The 20,793-nt window shown below is 45.7% G+C and overlaps 1 protein-coding gene and 1 pseudogene across 2 annotated transcripts in view; one reads left to right on the plus strand and one right to left on the minus strand.

Annotated features, from left to right (window-relative positions):
* The window catches only part of LOC139234968 (serine protease HTRA1-like), a 45,424-nt gene that overhangs the window by 14,170 nt on the left and 10,461 nt on the right, over positions 1 to 20,793 (minus strand). Inside the window, exons 2-4 of one of the 2 annotated variants that reach the window (XM_070865961.1) lie at positions 11,927 to 12,031; positions 1,324 to 1,528; positions 293 to 487 (exon numbers count right to left, since the gene is read on the minus strand). In XM_070865961.1, the coding sequence (XP_070722062.1) occupies positions 293 to 487; positions 1,324 to 1,528; positions 11,927 to 12,006 (480 nt within the window). In that variant the 5' untranslated portion in view covers positions 12,007 to 12,031. The remainder of the gene's footprint in view (positions 1 to 292; positions 488 to 1,323; positions 1,529 to 11,926; positions 12,032 to 20,793) is intronic. The other variant, XM_070865960.1, reaches the window with a different exon arrangement.
* LOC139235198 (U2 spliceosomal RNA) lies at positions 10,081 to 10,318 on the plus strand (annotated as a pseudogene).

Genomic DNA, 20,793 nt, shown 5'->3' on the forward strand with positions numbered 1-20,793 from the left:
GGCGGGGAGGGGCTTTGAAGTGCATCGGCGCTACATGGTGCGCCCGCGCAGTGCTGGACAACACGGCCCGTTGGTGCTGCTGGTCCCGCCCCTAAAGGAAGTGGAGCGTGGGAGATTGAGCTCCACTTCCTTTGCGGGACGGTAAGCCCAATTCAGCAGCCGGGGCGGGTCTTCTGCACCGGGCACTGGAAGTCCCGGCCCCTGCTGGTTACCGCCACCAACTGGGTCACAGAACAATTGATTTTTATATTTTCATTTTTTTTTTGGCAGTCCTTCTATTCTTTGGCCTTACATTGATTATGGCATCTGTCTGAATGTAGTCCATGTCAGAATCTTTCAGGCCCAGCTCCTTGCCTCCTCTCTCGGTGGTGCTGACAATCCCTGTGGTCACTGTATTCTGCAGCGAGAATGGACTGCCGATTGCCACCACGAACTCTCCGGGTCTGAGGTCTGAAGAGCGGGCCAGCAAAAGCACAGGTAGTGGGTGCTAGTCACGGAGGGAAAACACTGGGTTAATGATCATTGTTTAAAACTTTATATCTGTAGAATATGAAAGAGTTTGTTAAAGCAATGCACACTTTCACATAGAGAGCTGATTATATTCAAATTAACAGCAGATTGGAGAGGACGTTCATGAAATAATCTGGCACAGAAGGAGGCTATTCGGCCCATCATGCCTGTGCCAGCTCTTCGAAAGAGCGAGTCAATTAATCCCACTCCCCCTGCTCTTTCCCCATAGCCCTGCAAATATCTCCTTTTCAAGTATTTAGCCAAGTTCCTCAGGCAGTGCATTCCAGATCGTAACAACTCACTGTGCAAAAATGTTTTTCCTCAGTTCCCTCCTGATTCTTTGCCAATTGCCTTAATTCTGTGCCCTCTAGTTACTGACCCTCCTGCCAGTGGAAACAGTTGCTCCCTATCTACTCCATCAAAACCCCTCATAGAGTTCACGCTAATTGTCTTCATTTGTTGAAATGTTCACTTGCGAACGGAAAGGAAAGGAAATTGAATCAAGGATGTAGCAACAACTGGAAACGATCATCTCGACAGTTCCGTCTGGGTTTGGATCCAAAGTCTCATCGTGAAAAGTTAATATTCCAACTCCTCACATCGACTAGCTCCCAATTGGCTCAGACCTATTTTATATTCACAAAGAAGGGGCTTTGAACATCCAAATTGGCCAACAGCCTTGTCTTTGGGGCTAAAGGGGGATTTGCAGAACAAAGTACAGCTGAGAAAGAAAATTAGTGGGTTAGAAAAGTAAATATTGGCCCGGCGTATGACTAATCGGGAAAATAAAGGTTTCTACTGCAGCAAACTTACTTTGGGGTTTATTTTAATTAATGCTATATCTGACTTCTGGTCAATATCTTTGACCTTGGCTTCGTACACTTCTCCATTCTTCAGCTCCACTTTTATCTTCTGTTTGTTGCTGAGTACGTGTGCATTGGTGACAATAAGACCATCCTCTGATACAATGAACCCCGAGCCACTCGCCAACGAGATTTCACGGTTGGTGAAGGCCATCCTGCAAAGCAACAAGTAATATTAACAGCACGCAGTCAGCAAAGTGTGACGTCTTCTTCCAGCATGTTTTCCCCAAGCTGTCGTTCAGTTAAGTGTCCTTCGTTACATTATCATTTTTCATCAAAACTTACTCCCATGAGGATATCACCAAGGCTTCTTTGGCAGCACCTCCCAAACCCGCCATCTCTACCACCTAGAAGGACAAGGGCAGCAGGCGCATGGGAACACCACCACCTCCACGTTCCCCTCTGTAACATACGCACCCGAGAGTAAGCTCACAGGTTTGTAGAGCTGTCGCATTGTGAGTGGCTTAGCCAGTCACGTGATGTTCGCAAGACTCAATAAAACCCCAGCCAGTTGGGTTCGGGGGATCCACGATGAGGCAGGTGGTAGTGAGCCTGGTGGATGAACTGGTAATGTGTCGTGTGATTGTTAAACCCTTTGTTAATAAACCAACTAGTTCTGAATAGCAATGTGTTGTTAGGAATTCTTAAGCAAAGAACCCATGAAGCAAATACATTGCACCCTCCAAGTCACACACCACCCTGACTTGGAAATATATCGGCCATTCTTTCATCGTCGCTGGGTCACAATCCTGGAACTCCCTCCCTAACAGCACTGTGGGAGCACCTTCACCACACGGACTGTAGCGGTTCAAGAAGGCGACTCACCGCCACCCTCTCGAGGGGCGATTAGGGATGGGCAATAAATGCCGGCCTTGCCAGCGATGCCCACATCCCGGAATGAATATTTAAAATTATTTTTTTTTTATCTTCATGATGTTCATGAAAAAGAAAAATTTTACAGGGCGTAGGAGAAATGAGTAAGACTACATGGAAAGCTGGTGCAGTACGAATGGGCTAAATGGCCACCTCGTGTGAGTTGGACATCCTGGAGCATTATATGTTGGACATCTTAAGGAGTTAATAATCAACCTTACTTGCATCTTGGAGCAATAGCCTTCATAAGATAAAGAAGTTAGTGAGATGCCACAGGAGAAAGCTTGGCTTATCTTCTGCTCCAAATGTCTGAGTATTATCTACGAGAAATGCTTGGTGTGGGAAAGTAAGTGATTTAAAAAAAATTTGTTCATGGAACGTGGGCATTTATTGCCCATCCCTAATTGCCCTTGAGAAGTTGTGGTCAGACATCATTTCAGCAGGCAGATAAGTGTCAACCACATTGCTGGAGTCACGTATTGGTCAGACCGGATAAAGATGGCAGATTTCCTTCCGCTAAAGAACATTAATAAACCAGATGGGTTTTTATGACAATCCAGCAGTTTCACAGTTACCATTACTGACACTTGCTTTTCATTCCAGATTTTATTTAATTAACTGAATTTATATTCCCCAGCTGCCGTGGCAGGATTTGAACTCATGTTGTAGGATCATTAGTCCAGGCTTCTGGATTATTAGGCCAGCAACATAACCACTATGCCACTGTGCCTGTGACTGGAACAATGTCAATTACGAGTGAGTGAAGTATAACTGAGGCTGGCAACATTGCCGCTGAGCTGCACGGCCACGGAACTCGGGCCCGACTTTTCCAATGTTAAGTTTTGCTACTGCGAAATAAACTTCAGGAGAATATTGGTGGCTCGTATAACAAACACAGCCAGAGGGCTCCATTATCTATAGTATAGAATGATAAGCTGTTAATAAAACTACTCATAGGATAATTGAATCATAGAAATTTACAGCAGGGAAGGAGGCCATTTCGGCCCGTCATGTCCATGCCGGCCGACAAAGAGCTACCCGGCCTAATCCCACTTTCCAGCTCTTGGTCCGTAGCCCTGTAGGTTACGGCACTTCAAGTGCTTATCCAAGTACTTTTTAAATGTGTTGAGGATTTCTGCCTCTACCACCCTTTTAGGCAGTGAGTTCCAGACCCCCACCACCCTCTGGGTGAAGAAAATTCCCCTCAAATCCCCTCTAAACCATCTACCAATTACTTAAAATCTATGCCTCCTGGTTGTTGACCCGTCTGTTAAGGGAAATAGGTCCTTCCTATCCACTCTATCCAGGCCCCTCATAATTTTATACACCTCAATCAGGTCTCCCCTCGGCTTCCTCTGTTCCAAAGAAAACAAACCCAGCCGAGCCAATCCTCAAAGGAGTGGAGAACAGTTAAGTCAGGAAGTCTTGTTTGAGAGAAGTATCTTTGAAGTAAATCACGCCATCTGTTTATGCAAATAGACTGTTTATAACGGATTCAGGAACAATAACTTGTATTTATATAGTGCCTTTAATGCAGTAAAACGTCCCAAGGCAGAAGCAGCTTGAGGTCGTATCTGTGACATGTACCTTTGGTGTAGGCAAACTAACGTGTTTAAAGGCGCACAGCTTTCAACAGGTTTTTGGAGAGCTTGAAAGACACAGAGACCGAAAAACTACTCTCTGTGTACAGTTAGATTGGCCGCCTGTGCTGTATATGAATAAAGTCTGTTCCGTATACCCTACCATCAAATGCCTCGTGCTTACTCGAAGTGTGCCATTATGGGCCATAGAGGGAAGGAGGTGGACTCACGGTTGATCATAGCACTGTGTCGTATCATCTCAAACATTGTACTCTGATTGGATGTATTCCTGGAGGTTTGGTCACATGATCTCCAACTGCCCCGCCCGGTCTCCAATATTTTTACATACATTCCCGGGATGTGGGCGTCGCTGGCAAGGCCGGCCTTTATTGCCCATCCTTAGTTGTCCTTGGGAAGGTGGTGGTGACCCTTCCACCTGAACCTCATGCAATGTTGGGTTACAGCGTCATTTATAATAATTAATAATCTAAAGTGTTGAAATAAAATGAACTTAAAAAAAAAATCGGCCCTATAATTTTTCTCCTGCTTCGCTGGTGGCAGTATCCAGGAGATGCACCTTTAATTCCTGGAGACTCCAGGACAATCCTGGAGGGTTGGCAACCCCTCATCATTATAGGCGGTCCCTCGAACGAGGATGACTTGCTTCCACACCAAAAGGGATGAGTTCACAGATGTTTCAATGAAGGACCCGATATTCCAGTCCTGAACGCCAGGGGTGGAAGATGCCTATGTGTGGATTTTTTTAACGTGTGGTGACCGTTGCACATCAGCCGCCACACGGGCTTGACAGAGGCTAGGTCTTGGTCCAGTGGCAAGGGTAAACCAGGACGACTGGAGACCTGCTCTGCAACACGGACCTAGTGCGCACACATATCGCAGTGTGGGCTGGGCCCATGCTGCCCCTGGGCCCTCGGCTCTTCTGGGCCCCATACCCTCATTCACCGCACCTCCGCCACAAACATTCGCCGCACCTCCGCCATGATCTCTCGCTGCTCATCCGCCCCGACCTTCCCGCTCTTTCGCTGTACCTGTGCCCCACCGATGTTCCTGCCCACGCTCCAAACAGTGACCTGGGTTTTGATGATGTCACCCGGTCACCCACCTCGAAATCACCGCAAACTTGGAACGGCTCGTGCTGGAAGATGTAGTGGTATGCTCTTTTATTGGACTCTACATCATACCTGGTGGACGTTCCTCTTAAATGGGAGCTATATTCTCCTCAGTCATGTGATAATCCCACATGGCTCTGTTCAGGCATCGAGACTGGCGAGAGCTAGCCTGGGTCACACACATTTTGTCCTCAGCTCTCAATTGTAATGACATCGTCAAGAAACCCTCCTCACATTTAAAAAGTACTTGGATGTGCACTTAAAGAGCCGTGACCTACAGGGCTACGGACCTAGTGCTGGAAGGTGGGATTAGGCTGGGTAACCCTTTCGGCCGGTACGGACACAATGGGCCAAATGGCCTCCTTCTGTTTCTTAATGTTTCGATGATTCTATGTTCTGAACTGACATGATGAACAGTGAGTGCAACCTCATATGACATTTAGGTTTGTGGTACAATTCAGGAGTTATAAATCCAATTGTGGAAAATGGACCCAGTGGCTCAGTGCACAAGGTTAAGGCTCAGACTTATCACAGAAGAGGCAAATCTTAATTACAAGGCTGGAATAATTCACCTTCATCCCGGTCGTGAGATCTTTTACAGCTATCGAAAGGGGCCTATTTCTGTCTTAAATTTATTCAATGTCCCAGCTTCTACAGCTCTCTGAGGCAGCGAATTCCACAGATTTACAACCCTCAGAGAGAAGAAATTTCTCCTCATCTCAGTTTTAAATGGGCGGCCTCTTATTCTGAGATCATGCCCTCTAGTTCTAGTCTCCCCCATCAGTGGAAACATCCTCTCTGCATCACCTTGTCAAGCCCCCTCATAATCTTATACGTTTCGATATGATCATCTCTCATTCTTCTGTATTCCAATGAGTAGAGGCCCAACCTACTCAACCTTTCCTCATAAGTTAACCCCCTCATCACCGGAATCAACCTAGTGAACCTTCTCTGAACTGTCTCCAAAGCAAGTATATCCTTTCGTAAATATGGAAACCAAAACTGCACGCAGTATTCCAGGTGTGGCCAAGACTTCTCTGCTATACTCCATCCCCTTTGCAATAAAGGCCAAGATTCCATTGGCCTTCTTGATCACTTGCTGTACCTGCATACTATCCTTTTGTGTTTCATGCACAAGTACCCTCAGGTTCCGCTGTACTGCAGCACTTTGCAATCTTTCTCCATTTAAATAATAACTTGCTCTTTGATTTTTTCTGCCAAAGTGCATGACCTCACACTTTCCAACATTATACTCCATCTGCCAAATTCTTGCCCGCTCACTTAGCCTGCAGCCTCTTTATGTCCTCCTCACACATTGCCCTTCCTCCCATCTTTGTACCGTCAGCAAACTTGGCTACGTTACTCAGTCCCCTCTTCCAAGTCGTTAATATAGATTGTAAATAGTTGGGGTCCCAGCACTGATCCCTGTGGCACCCCACTCGTTACTGATTGCCAACCAGAGAATGAACCATTTATCCCGACTCTCTGTTTTCTGTTTGTCAGCCAATCTTCTATCCATGCTAATATATTACCCCCAACCACATGAACTTTTATCTTGTGTAGTAACCTTTTGTGTGGCACCTTGTCAAATGCCTTCTGGAAGTCCAAATACACCACATCCATTGGTTCCCCTATATCCACCCTGTTTGTTACATCCTCAAAGAATTCCAGCAAATTTGTCAAACATGACTTCCCCTTCATAAATCCATGCTGACTTTGCCTGACCAAATTTTGCTTTTCCAAATGTCCTGTTACTGCTTCTTTAATAATGGACTCCAACATTTTCCCAACCACAGATGTTAGGCTAACTGATCTAGTTTCCTGCTTTTTGTCTGCCTCCTTTTTTAAGTAAGGACGTTATATTTGCAGTTTTTCAATCTGCTGGGATCTTCCCAGAATCCAGGGAATTTTGGTAAATTACAACCAATGCATCCACAATCCCTGCCGCTATTTCTCTTAAGACCCTAGGATGCAAGCCAACAGGTCCGGGGGATTTATCCGCCTTTAGTCCCATTGGGCCCAAGTTTCCACATGATTTGTGCCTGATTTTTAGGAGCAACTGGTGGAGAACGGACTATCTTAGAAATCGCAATTCTCCACATTTTTTTTTCTGCAGTTCTAGTCAGGTAGAACAGTTCTACTTTGGAACAGAATTTTTTCTTCAAAAGGGGGCGTGTCTGGCCACTGACGCCTGATTTGAAAGTTTCCACAGTGAAAACGTACTCCAAACTAAAGTAGAATGGAGCAAGTGAAGATTTTTGTAGAACTGAAAAAACCTGTTCTGCACATTAAAAAATCAGGCGCAGGTTACAAATTAGGCGTCCAGAACGAGGTGGGGGGGGAAGGGAAGTCATTAAATTCTATAATAAATCCTTATTTATACTTATACAAATATTATATAAATAAATCCAACCTGAATAAACATTTATAAGCAAAGAAAAGATTAAATAAACCATCTTCCTACCTGTGTGAAAGTGCTTCAGCCAGGGAGAATTCTGCAGCCGTTCGTGCCGCTGAGCGGGAGGAGGGGGGGGGGGGGTGAAAGCGGTTTGTTGCTGTGGAGAGAGGGGAGGGAGGGGAAGGAGACAGCGGCTTGTTGCCGCGCAGGGGAGGGGAGGGAGGGGAAGGAGACAGCGGCTTGTTGCCGTGGAGAGAGGGGAGGGAGGGGAAGGAAACAGCGGCTTGTTGCCGCGCAGGGGAGGGGAGGGAGGGGAAGGAGACAGCGGCTTGTTGCCGCGCAGGGGAGGGGAGGGAGGGGAAGGAGAGAGCCGTTTGTTGCCACGGAGGGGAGGGAGGGGAAGGAGACAGCGAGAAGGGTAGCCTCAGTGCTGATGGCAATGTGATTTTATTAAAAAATGTTCAAAAATTAAACAGCTACAAAGAACTACAAAAATGGCCGAGTGCCAATGTTTTTTTTCACACTGAGCATGTGCGAACACTCCAACGCGCACGCGCAGCGTTGCCGGCAGGAAAAAAACTAATTTAAATAGTACCCGCCCCCTCCCACTTACAAAATCGGCGCGAGTGTAGGCTCCGCCCCCCTGGGCGCCACGCCAAACAGACAAGGAGCTGCAAAGCGCTCGAGAATAGCGCGTTTTTTTTTTGGCGCCGTTTTAGGCGCGAAAAACGGGCGCCCAGCTCGGAGGGGCGCCCGTTTTTTATCCTGTGGAAACTTGGGCCCATTATCTTACTGAGTACCACCTCCTTAGTGATTGTGATTGTGATAAGTTCCTCCCTCACTATAGCCCCTAGACTATCCACTGTCAGAATATTGTTAGTGTCCTCTACCGTAAAAACGGATACAAAATACTTGGTAGACTGCCTTTTGTACCTGCTTGTCCAGGGTGTGCAAGTGACCCTTGGTTCTCCAACAGGTACGCCCCCTGGTGGCAAGTCTTACACACTAGTAAAGTTTACATACATAACAATTTTAACCTCCATATTGATTGGACAAATCAAAATGGTCAGGGTAGCCTTGTCCATGTTCAGGTTCCTCATTACTAATTCCCCGGTCTCATCCTCTAAGGGACCAACATTTACTTTAGCCACTCTTTTTCTTTTTATATACCTATAGAAACTCTTACTATCTGTTTTTATATTTTGTACTAGTTTACTTTCATAGTCTATCTTCCCTTTCTTAATCATTTTTTAAGTCATTCTTTGCTGGCTTTTAAAAGCTTCCCAATCTTCTGTCCTCCCACTAGTTTTGGCCACTTTGTATGCCCTTGTTTTTAAATCGGATACCGTCCTTTATTTCTTTAGTTAGCCCATGGATGGCTTTCTTTTCTCTTGCACCCTTTCCTCCTCACTGGAATATATTTTTCTTGAGAGTTGTGAAATATCTCTTTTAATGTACACCACTGTTCATCAACCATCCCACAATTCAATCTGTTTTCCAGGTCCACTTTAGCCAACTCTGCCCGCATATCTTTGTAATCTCCTTTATTTCAGCTGGTTAGAGATCCAACTTTCTCATCCTCCATCTGAATTTGAAATTCAATCATGCTATGATCACTCATTCCGAGGGGATCCTTTACTAGGAGATTGTTTATTAATCCTGTCTCATTACACAGGAGCGGATCTAAGATAGCCTGCCCCCTGGTTGGTTCTGTTACATACTCGCCAAGGAACCCGTCCCTTATGCACTTTATGAACTCTTCCTTAAGGCTACCCTGACCAATTTGATTTGTCCAATCAATATGGAGGTTAAAATTGTTAAGTATGTAAACCTTACTAATGTGTAAGACTTGCCACCAGGGGGCGCACCTGTTGGAGACCCAAGGGTCAGCTGCACACCCCGGGCAAGCAGGTATAAAAGGCAGTCTACCATGCTGCTTCCTCACTCTGGAGTTACATTAAAGAGACCAAGGTCACAACAGTTTGAGCTTACAGTATACAGTCTTGTGGAGTTATTCTGAACATAACAAAATCACCCATGATTACTGCTGTTCCCTTTTTACAAGTCCGCACTATTTCCTGGTTTATGCTCCGACCAACAGAGTTGCTACTGTTAGGGGGCCTATAGACTATGCCCACCAGTGACTTTTTCCCCTTATAGTTCCTTATCTCCACCCAAACTGTTTCAACATCCTGATCCTTTGAGCATATATCATTTCTCACTATTACAGTGATTCCATACTTTATCAATAGAGCTACCCCACCTTCTTTTCCTTTCTGTCTGTCCTTCTGGATTGTCAAATACCCCCGAATATTTAATTCCCAGTCTTGATCACCTTGCAACCACATCTCTGTAATGGCCATCAGATCATACCCATTTGTCTCAATTTGTGCTGTCAACTCATCTATCTTGTTACGAACGCTACGTGCATTTAGACAAAGTGCCTTTAAATTTGTTTTTTTACCCTTTTTTCCTGCTTGTTTCCTCTCTCCTTGAAACTCACTTTCTTTATTTTTGCTTTCTAATTCCAGCTTTTCTCCCCTCCCTACTGAATCAACTCTCGGGTTCCCATCCCCCTGCCAAGCTAGTTTAAACCCTCCCCCACAGCACTAGCAACCAACCTGGCTCTGTTGAGGTGCAACCCATACAGGTCCCACCTTCCCCAGAAGCAGTCCCAATGCCTCAGGAAACTAAAGCCCTCCCGCCTGCACCATCTCTTCAGCCACATCGCTTCTCAGCCTTTTGGCTAAGATCATGCGTAACTGACCTGACAGGGGAGTAACCATGACCCCAACATGGTTCTCCCTGGATCAGGAAGGTGGTTCTCCTATGCTTTTTGGAAATAGGAGGTGGGTGGGGTGGATTGACCCATCCACCTCCACGGAGGTGTGTGTGGGGCCTGACCCATCCACCGCCATGGCACGAACCTGGTATTGCAGTACTTCCAGGAACGGTGCAGTGGCTCTAGGCCTTTTGGCTAAGAGCATTGGCGCAGAGTGATTCTTGATGTGTGCAAGGTGACCTCTGGCGTTTGTGATTTGACAAAGAATTGGAAAGATTGGCAACGAAAAAAAAAATAAAAAAAATCTCTTCAGCCACATACTCATCTGCTCGATCCTCCTATTTCTGTACTCACTAGCTCGTGGCACTGGGAGTAATCCTGAGATTACTACCTTTGAGGTCCTGCTCATTAATCTTTCTCCTAGCTCCATAAACTCTGCCTGCAGGACCTCATCCCTCTTCCTACCTCTATCATTGGTACCGATATGGACCACGACCTCTGGCTGCTCGCCCTCTCCCCCCAGAATGCCCTGCAGCCGCTCAGCAACATCCTTGACCCTGGCACCAGGGAGGCAACATACCATCCTGGAGTCACATCAGCGGCCGCAGAAACGCCTGTCTGCTCCCCTGACTATTGAATCCTCTACCACTATAGCTCTTCCATTCTTTTTCCTCCCCCCGCGGTCCGTGGACTTCTTCTTCTTAGGCAGTCCCTCGGAGTCGAGGATGACTTGCTTCCACACTAATATGAGTTCTCAGGTGACTGATGAGACCAATGCGGGACCTACAGTCTCTGTCACAGGTGGGGCAGACGGTGGTTGGAGGGACGGGTGGGTGGGGGACTTGGGATGCCATGTGCTCCTTCCGCTGTTTGTACTTGGCTTCCGCGTGCTCCCGGCGAAGAGACTCGAGGTGTTCGGCGCCTTCCCGGATACTTCTCCTCCACTTTGAGCGGTCTTGGGCCTGGGACTCCCAACAATCGGTGGAGATGTTCCATTTTTTCAAGGAGGCTTTGAGGGTGTCCTTGAAATGTTTTCTCTGTCCTCCTGGGGCTTGCCTGCCATGACATAGCTGAGTAAAGCGCTTGTCTCTGGAGACTAGTGTCGGGTATGCGGACAATGTGGCCCGCCCACTGGAGCTGGTCGAGCGAGGTCAATGCCTCGATGCTGGGGATGTTGGCCTGAGAGAGAATGCTGATGTTGGTGCGCCTATCTGCCAATGAATATGTTTATGATAGCAATGACTGCAGAGGTGGCCCATCCAGCTAGTGCTGGTGTGAGCTCTTCAATTGCAGCTATCTACTCTTGTGACATTTCCCTCTCCTTGCGGGTGAAATATATCCAGCTTAGGATGGTTTATGATCCCTGGACCTCTGGGCTACGGATCCTGTTACATATCTGCTGCACCACACTGCTCGGAGGCCGAAAACGTACGAAAGAATTGACGAAAGAATGAGAAGGACACATAATTGTTCAAGAATATTGACAAATGTATCAGCTATCTGGACATTTTGCACTTATTAATCCACAATTGCTGAGAGAAGACGTATGTCTTGAAGGCTCTTTGGGGAAGGATACAAATATTTCCTTTTGGAGATATAATTCAGAAAATACCTGCCCCTTTCCTCACAATAAAGTACTTTGTAACCCCTCCCTAACGTGTTCCTATTTATTTCCCTTCATGTCCCTATAAAAAGGACCTTAAAATGACCGCCTTGACATATTGAACCTTGTGAATGTGCAATTGCCAAGTGCATGTACATGTTTTATTGTTAAAATAATTGGTTCTCACCTCCGAAAAAGTTCAAGATGAACGACAGCAGGAGCAATTTTCTCCACCACGTCTGCGATGAAGTTAAACTTGTATCGCATGCTGTCCGGGTGCTGGTGACCTAAACTAAGCAAGTGTTTTTCATTTAGTAAAAGAAGTCAATAACATAGACAGTTTCAAACTTACTTGATAGATTGCAGCAACGTTGAGCAGTGGATTGCTTTTCATCCTTAAGTGTTCTTTATTAAGAGAGGGGATTATAAGACCCTTGTGAACCTGTCAGGCACAGCAACAACAACAACTTGTATTTATATAGCGCCTTTAAAGTAATAAAATGTCCCACGGTGCTTCACAGGAGCGATTATCAGAGTAAATTTGACACCAAGTCACATAAGGCGATATTAGTACAGATGACCAAAAGCTTGGTCAAAGAGGCAGGATTTAAGGAGTGTCTTAAATGAGGAGAGAGAGGTAGAGAGGCGGAGAGGTTTAGGGAGGGAGTTCCTAGCGAAGCATCTCAAGAACTGGACTACATTTTAAAAATGGAAATAGAAATCTTACTAACCTATTGATAAATGAAATGTTATTTATGCTCAGCTTTAATCAATACAATTTTATATTCCCTTTATTTACCGTTAATCAAGGAAAGGCAAAGTTGTATGTTTTTGTGGCTGAGAATTCACTCAGCAGGTAGGCTGGAATTTGCCAAAAATATCACAAATCTAGATCGGAAAACCAAGCCAAGATGAACCATGTAATTCTGAACCGATCCAGAGCTTTTGCAATCTCAATTTTGGTTTCTTTAAAACATTTTTAATTAAATTGCATCAAGAAAGACGGAAAGCCTTGCATTTATATAGCGCCTTTCACAACCATCGAATGTCCCAAAGCACTTTCCAGCCAATGAGGTAATTTTGGAGTGTAGTCACTGTTGTAATGTGGGAAACGCATTATTGCCAAATTGCGCACAGCAAGCTCCCACAAACAGCAATGTGATAATGACCAGGTAATCCGTTTCTAGTATCGGGTATGCGGACGATGTGGTCCGTCCATCGGAGCTGATCGAGCGAGGTCAATGCCTCGATGCTGGGGATGTTGGCCTGAGAGAGAACACTGATGTTGGTGCGCCTATCCTGCCAATGAATATGTTTATGATAGCAATGACTGCAGAGGTGGCCCATCCAGCTAGTGCTGGTGTGAGCTCTTCATTTTCAGCTATCTATTCTCGTGACATTTCCCTGTCCTTTCAGGTGAAATATATCCAGCTTAGGATGGTTTATGATCCCTGGACCTCTGGGCGAAGGATCCTGTTACATATCTGCTGCACCACACTGCTCGGAGAATTGATGACATTTGAGAAGGACACATAATTGTTCATGAATATTGACAAATGTCTTAGATACCTGAACATTTTGCACTTATTAATCCACAATTGCAGTATCATTGGCCAGAACACCGGTGATAACTCCCCTGTTCTTCTTTGAAATAGTGCCAGGGGATCTTTTACGTTCACTTGAGAGAGCAGACGGGGCCTCGATTTAACGTCTCATCTGAAAGACGGATGCCATCAGCACTGTCATTTTGTTGTTGCTGGAGTCCAGCTCCAATGTAACAGTGCTGGTGAGCTTAGGTTGTGCATGCTACATAGCAGAAGGTGGCAGAGAAGGCGGCTTTGCTTCGACGAGGAAGCTGTGTTGCAGGAAGCCATTGCGGGAAGTATTTAGAGAATACATCCGCCCGGACCTGTTTCTTAAAGCTACTATTGAACCACCTGTTCTTCTTCTGTTTTATTATACCGGTGCAGAAATAATTCGCGAGTTCTCAAAGAGTTAATCAAGCGACAACTAACTAAGAATAGAACCCAAACTTATTGCTGCTCCGGTACATTTAACCTGAAGTCCCAGTAATATACACCAGCACTGTACAGTGAAGTCTTTTGGTGTTCTATATTGAATCCAAGAATAATATTCCATTCGATTGCCAACTGGAATGAAAAATAATCTGTTTAGCTAAGACCCTTTGATTTGCTCTGCCTTGTAACGTTTGATTCTTAAACTGCTGAAGTGCTGGAAATCAAAACAGCAACTGAAACTAGACTTAAAATGGCATTTAAAGTCAATAAAACGCACATGGACTCAGAGGCAGGTGTCTAGCTTAGGTTTAGCACCCTACTGTCCTCACTGTTCTAGGGAGTTAGTCTGCTCCAAGAAAACTCCCAAAGGCAACTAGAAACTCTCTTTCAGCTTTTGCAGAGGCTTTTAAATCAACTTTCCATCTGCTCAGGGGTCTCGTTGTCCTCCTGTGAAACTAGATCCAGTGAGACAGACGGCAAAAAGATTCATTGGACTTCATCAAGTAAAATGTCGTAAATCTTCGCTAACTTTGCCAAAACAGAAGTTGCGACTTCAAAGCCCGAGGTGCGTAACACCCTCCTTCCCTGGGCAAGTTTATACATTCGGGAAGAATCCGTGGCAGCGGGCAGAGAAGATAAAAGGCGGTGCAATTTTTGCCCCTGGCCAAGATTTTATCTTCATAAATACAGTGCGCACAAGAAAAGCACCACCACCTGAGGGGCTTCGAAGTCTTTCCTGAACTGCAGGACAAATTGAAAAATCTAGTTTCCAAAACAAATAACACCGCTCTTTGCAATGGTTTCAGCTTCCTAAATCACAGCAACTGTGGCACGGAGTATGTCAGTCGGGGCTGGATTACTGAGCAAACTCCTCAAAGACTCAGACACCGCTGTGGCATGGTGCAGCCACCCTTACAGCAAGACCACAGTATTTCCTTCGGAAAGTGTAATTTGTGTTACTCTTAAAAAGACTTGCATTTACATAGCGCCTTTCACCATGTCCCAAAGTGCTTTACAGCCAATGGAGTATATAAGAACATAAGAAATAGGAGCAGGATTAGGCAATTCGGCCCCTCGAGCCTGCTCCGCCATTCAATAAGATCACGGCTGATCTTCTACCTCAACTCCACTATCCCCATATCCCTTGATTCCCTTAATATCCAAAAATCTATCGATCTCCATCTTGAATATACTCAAAGACCGAGCCTCCACAGCCCTCTGGGGTAGAGAATTACAAAGATTCACCACCCTCTGAGTGAAATTCTCCCCATCTCAGTCCTAAATGGCCGACCCCTTATTCTGAGACTGTGACCCCTGGTTCTAGACTCCCCAGCCTGGGGGAAACATCCTCCCTGCATCTACCCTATCAAGCCCTGTAGGAATTTTGTATGTTTGGAAGTGTAGTCACTTCTGTAATGTGGGAAACGCGCACATTAAAGAGGATTTACTGTGATTGAAAGGCTGCATTAGAGGGAGCAGCGTGCGGTGGCATACCACTGCAGGGAGCAGCGCGTGCAGCTGCCGGAGGCCGACGGCCGCGAAGCCAGGTCGCTGATTGCAGTGTGGGCAGGCACAGCAGGAAGGGCGAAGGAGCGGCAAGAGATTGTAGAAGGAAGTGACCGGGGCCCAGGAGAGGCGAAAGTTTGGGGCCCTGAAGAGGTGAGGGCCCAGGGGCAGCACACACTGCGATATGTGCGCGCACTAGGTCCGTGCAGCAGAGCTGGTCTCGTCGTCCTGGGTAACCCTTGCCACTGGACCAAGACCTAGCTCTGTCGAGCCCGTGTGGTGGTTGGTGTGCAACGGCCACCACACGTTACAAAAATTCACGCACAGGCATCTTCCACCTCCAAGATGTAGTTCAGGATCTGGAATGTCAGGTCCTTCATTCAAACACCTGTGAACTCATTCCTTTTTGGCGTGGAAGCAAGTCATCCTCGATTTGAGGGACCACCTATGATGATGATGAAGAAAATGCTGCAGCCAATTTGCGCACAGCAAGCTCCCACAAACAGCAATGTGATAATGACCAGATAATACATTTTTGTTATTTTGATCGAGGGATAAATATTGGCCCAGGCCACCGGGGATAACTCCTCTGCTCTTCTTTGAAATAGTGCCATGGGATCTTTTACGTGCACCTGAGAGAGCAGATGGGGCCTCAGTTTAACATTTCATCTGAAAGACATTACCTCCAACAGGACAGCGCTCTCACAGCACTGCACTGGGAGTGTCAGCCTAGATTTCTGTGCTCAAGTCCCTGGAGTGGGACTTGAACCCACAACCTTCTGACTCAGAGGCAAGAGTGCTGCCCACTGAGCCACATCTGACAATTGAGCAATGCTGTTGCAAATTCTGTTTTGGCTGCTCCTGGTGAAGTCTCATTCATTCCCTCACTCTCTCTAACCCACTATCAAGCAGCCAATACAACCCGTCATCCTCGCAGCAGCTGGATTGAAATGCCAGGGCTAGAACCCAGGAGACCGAAGCAAGGGTCTTAACCGTTACATCCTCGCTGCCTTTATTGGGACTGGATCTCGGCAGTGCATCAAATGGCCCGCAAATTTCCTTTTTGGCAGGAAACAGCAGATTGTACACAGCCGGATCCAGCACAAATCCCACGGCCGTTGAACGTCAATCATTTCAACTTGCACCGATGGTCAAATAACCGATGGTAATGTCTGCTCCACACACAGACACACAATCAGGTTACCTGACTGACCGAGTTGACAAGTACTTTCTCCCCCACCCCAGCCTTTATAGGATGGGAAGAGTGTCTAGCTATTCTCAACCAGCTGCCATGGCCAGGGTAAGGTCTGTTTTTACTGATAATATCCTCAAGGAAGCTCGGGACGTCATTTACAGCCAATGAAGTACTTGTGAATTGTAATCGTTGTGCAGGGCTGTGGGTGCTCAGTCAATGAGTATATTCAAGACTGAGAGTGATCGATTTTTGGGCTCTAAGGAATCAAGGGATATGGGGATCGGGCGGGAAAGTGGAGTTGAGGTAGAAGATCAGTCATGATCTTACTGAATGGCGGAGCAGGCTCGAGGGGCCATATGGCCTACTCCTGCTCCTATTTCTTATGTTCCCATGTAGAAAACGTGGCAGCCAATTTGCACACAGCAAGGTTCCAGAAACAGCAGTGGATTATGATTTGTTTTAGTGATGTTGTTTGAGGGATAAATATTGGCCAGGACACCTGGGATAACTCCCCTGTTCTTCTTCAAGATATAGCCATGGGATTTTTTACACCTCATCAAAAAGACGGCACCTCTGACAGTTCAGCACGCACTCAGCACTGCTCAAGTCTCTGGAGTAGGATTGGAACTTGAAAACTTCTGACCCAGAAGTGAGAGAGAGGGCTACCCACTGAGGCACGGCCTCACTGACAGTTGGATCAAGGTTAAAAGGAGACCAGTTAAATGGATGATCTGTACTACAGGTTGGATCTCCCTTATCCGGAACCCTCGGGACCTGGCCGATTCTGGATAAGGGAATTTTCCGGATGAGGGGTGGTCACGTTAAATTGGATGGTACAGGTACTGAGCAAGGGTATATCGGGGCTGGCTGGCTTGGGGCTGGAAGTGTGGCAGAGAGATCATGGGAGGGAGGAGGGATGGGTCAGGCCAGTGATTGCGGGAGTCGGCAGCGAGGAAGGGCTTCAATTTGTTCATGTCTGAGCTCTGCACATGCGCCACCCGGTGGCCGGGATTGGTTCTGGACGAGGGGTGGTTCCGGATAAGGGAGTTCTGGATAAAGGAGGTTCAACCTGTACTTTATTTCCTATGTCTTTGTTGACTTATTTGCACCGACACAAGCCCTAGCAGTTAGTTTGCACTGCTGGCCCTGGAGCAAGGAGAGATATTAAACACTGGTCACTGTACGCTTCACTACTTCTTGCCCGCAGTCTAAACAGGTTTGTCACTGGCTGTGGCCAGCAGGCATGTTGACTCAGCGGTCAAACTATGAGACTCTGCTCATCAGTGGCGGCACAACAGGCTTTTAAAAGCTGCTCACAAAAGGTCCAACAATATATCTGGAAATCACACGACACAAAAAGACGGCCAGATCACTTTCATAGCTGATATAAGCCAGACGCACTGCTTTTTGGCTGCTCATTTGTTTGAGATGATATTGCTGAGAAGGCAGCTTGGTAGGAAGCATAATCTCAAAAAACCTAACTGGGAGTGATCAGTTCCATTGTAAAATGCTGATATGACGCTACATTAATTTTAATGCTTTATTTTGTGACCCTTTAGGTTCTGCTGCTTCCAGATCCTCAGCCAAAAGCATTCCTTAAAACTGCCACTCTGAAACATCAAACACTTCCAGTTTTATTGTTATTCCATTGGGAGGGATCATGTTTATGTAAAGTCTCATATTATTGCATAAATTCTGTCTCTTCAGAAGTATGTTTTAGTCGGGTTGAACGTGTCCGCTTTTTATTATTACCTCTCTGAAAATTGTGGAAAAGTTGGGGGAAAGTTCACCGTGACTTATTGACATGACGGGCTTTGATGGAAGCCAACCACGTCACTTGTTCCATGCTGTGTCCTACTGTTGCGAGCAAGTCTGGCTTTAAATGAAGCATCAGTGGAAATTCCTTCCCTCGAAACATTTCATTTCCCACCTATAATGTAATTTGCACATTTCTATCAATTATTCTTTCCTCCATAGCTACCCCTTCGCAGTAACATCTATGCCTTATCTTTGTGAAAGAAAGACTTGCATTTATATAGCGCCTTTCATGACCACTGGACTGCTCCAGCGCTTTACAGTCAATGAAGTACCTTTGGAGTGTAGTCAACTGTTGTAATGTGGGAAACGCGGCAGCCAATTTGCACACAGCAAGCTCCCACAAACAGCAATGTGATAATGACCAGATAATCTGTTTTTGTGATGTTGATTGATGGATAAATGTTGGCCAGGATACCGGGGATAACTCCCTTGCTCTGCTTCGAAATAGTGCCATGGGATCTTTTAAGTCCACCTGAGAGAGCAGACAGGGCCTCGGTTTAACATCTCATCTGAAAGACGGCGCCTCCAACAGTGCAGCAATCCCTCAGCACTGCACTGGAGTGGGACTTGAACGCACAACCTTCTGACTCAGAGGTGAATGTGCTACCAACTGAGCCACAGCTCTTTCTTAAGTCAAGCAACATTTCTGCTGAACAGAATTTACTAGCATGTGTATGACCTTGTCGGTAAACCTGATTTTTCTAACTCTGTGTTCCTCAACAAATTTGTACTCTGCAACATTTTTGACATTTACACCAGGTAAGAGAGCTAATATCCGCTTGAGAAACATTAAAGAATTACAATTTCAAGTAAATGACTGTTAGATCATATTCTGAGGTAGTATAGATTTCAAACTCCTGTACTCTGCAAATTTGTCAGTCAGTCGTTAATTATGACAGAGGAACATTTTTCCCTTAATGTTTCACTCGCATTTAACTGAAAAATGTAAGTCTGATCATCCTTCTGGATTTAAATGAAGGCACCAATTGGGGAAGTGATGTTTTGAAGTTTGAAGTAACAGCTTTACACTAATCAATATAAATTATGTAAAAATGAAAAAACACTCAGTTTATTTTCAGAACACTTTAATAATAGCCCCCCAAATAAATGAATAACTATCTAAGGGACAGTGAGCAATAGATGGGTTGAAGAGCAGTGTACAATGATTGGTTGAAAGGGCAGTGTGCAATGATTGGTTGAAGGGGCAGTGTGCAATGATTGGTTGAAGGGGCAGTGTGCAATGATTGGTTGAAGGGGCAGTGAGCAATGATTGGTCGAAGGGGCAATGTGCAATGATTGGTTGAAGGGCAGTGTATAATGATTCGTTGAAGGGGCAGTGTGCAATGATTAGTTAAGGGGCAGTGTGCAATGATTGATTGAAGGAGCAGTGAGCAATGATGGGTTAGAACAGAAGAACTAGGACCAGGAGCAGGCCATTTGACCCCTCGAGCCTGCTCCGCCTAATAAGATGATGGACTCAGCTCCACAACACAATAGTAAGGGAGGACATTATCTTGGATGATGTGGAATCTGTATAGGTGGAGCTGCGGAACACAAAAGGGCATAAAACGCTAGTGGGAGTTGTTTGGTACAGACCACCAAACAGTAGTAGTGAGGTTGGGGATGGCATCAAACAGGAAATTAGGGATGCGTGCAATAATGGTACAGCAGTTATCATGGGTGACTTTAATCTACATATAGATTGAGCTAACCAAACTGGTAGCAATACGGTGGAGGAGATTTCCTGGAGTGTATAAGGGATGGTTTTCTGGACCAATATGTCGAAGAACCAACTAGGGAGCTGGCCATCTTAGACTGGGTGATGTGTAACGAGAGAGCATTAATTAGCAATCTTGTTGTGCAAGGCCCCTTGGGGAAGAATGACCATAATATGGTAGAATTCTTCATTAAAATGGAGAGTGACACAGTGATTCAGGACTAGGGTCCTGAACTTAAAGAAAGGTAACTTTGATGGTATGAGACATGAATTGGCTAGGATAGACTGGCGAATGATACTTAAAGGGTTGACGGTGGATAGGCAATGGCAGACATTTAAAGATCACATGGATGAACTTCAACAATTGTACATCCCTGTCTGGCATAAAAATAAAACGGGGAAGGTGGCTCAACCGTGGCTAACGAGGGAAATTAAGGATAGTGTTAAATCCAAGGAAGAGGCTTATAAATTGGCCAGAAAAAGCAGCAAACCTGAGGACTGGGAGAAATGTAGAATTCAGCAGAGGAGGACAAAGGGTTTAATTAGGAGGGGGAAAATAGAGTATGAGAGTAAGCTTGCTGGGAACATAAAAACTGACTGCAAAAGCTTCTATCGATATGTGAAGAGAAAAAGATTAGTGAAGACAAACATAGGTCCCTTGCAGTCAGAATCAGGTGAATATATAATGGGGAACAAAGAAATGGCAGACCAATTGAACAAATATTTTGGTTCTGCCTTCACTAAGGAAGACACAAATAACTGAGGGTCTAGTGAGAAGGAGGAACTGAAGGAAATCCTTA

The sequence above is a fragment of the Pristiophorus japonicus genome, chromosome 22 (genome assembly GCF_044704955.1).
Source record: "Pristiophorus japonicus isolate sPriJap1 chromosome 22, sPriJap1.hap1, whole genome shotgun sequence".
NCBI lineage: Eukaryota > Metazoa > Chordata > Chondrichthyes > Pristiophoridae > Pristiophorus > Pristiophorus japonicus.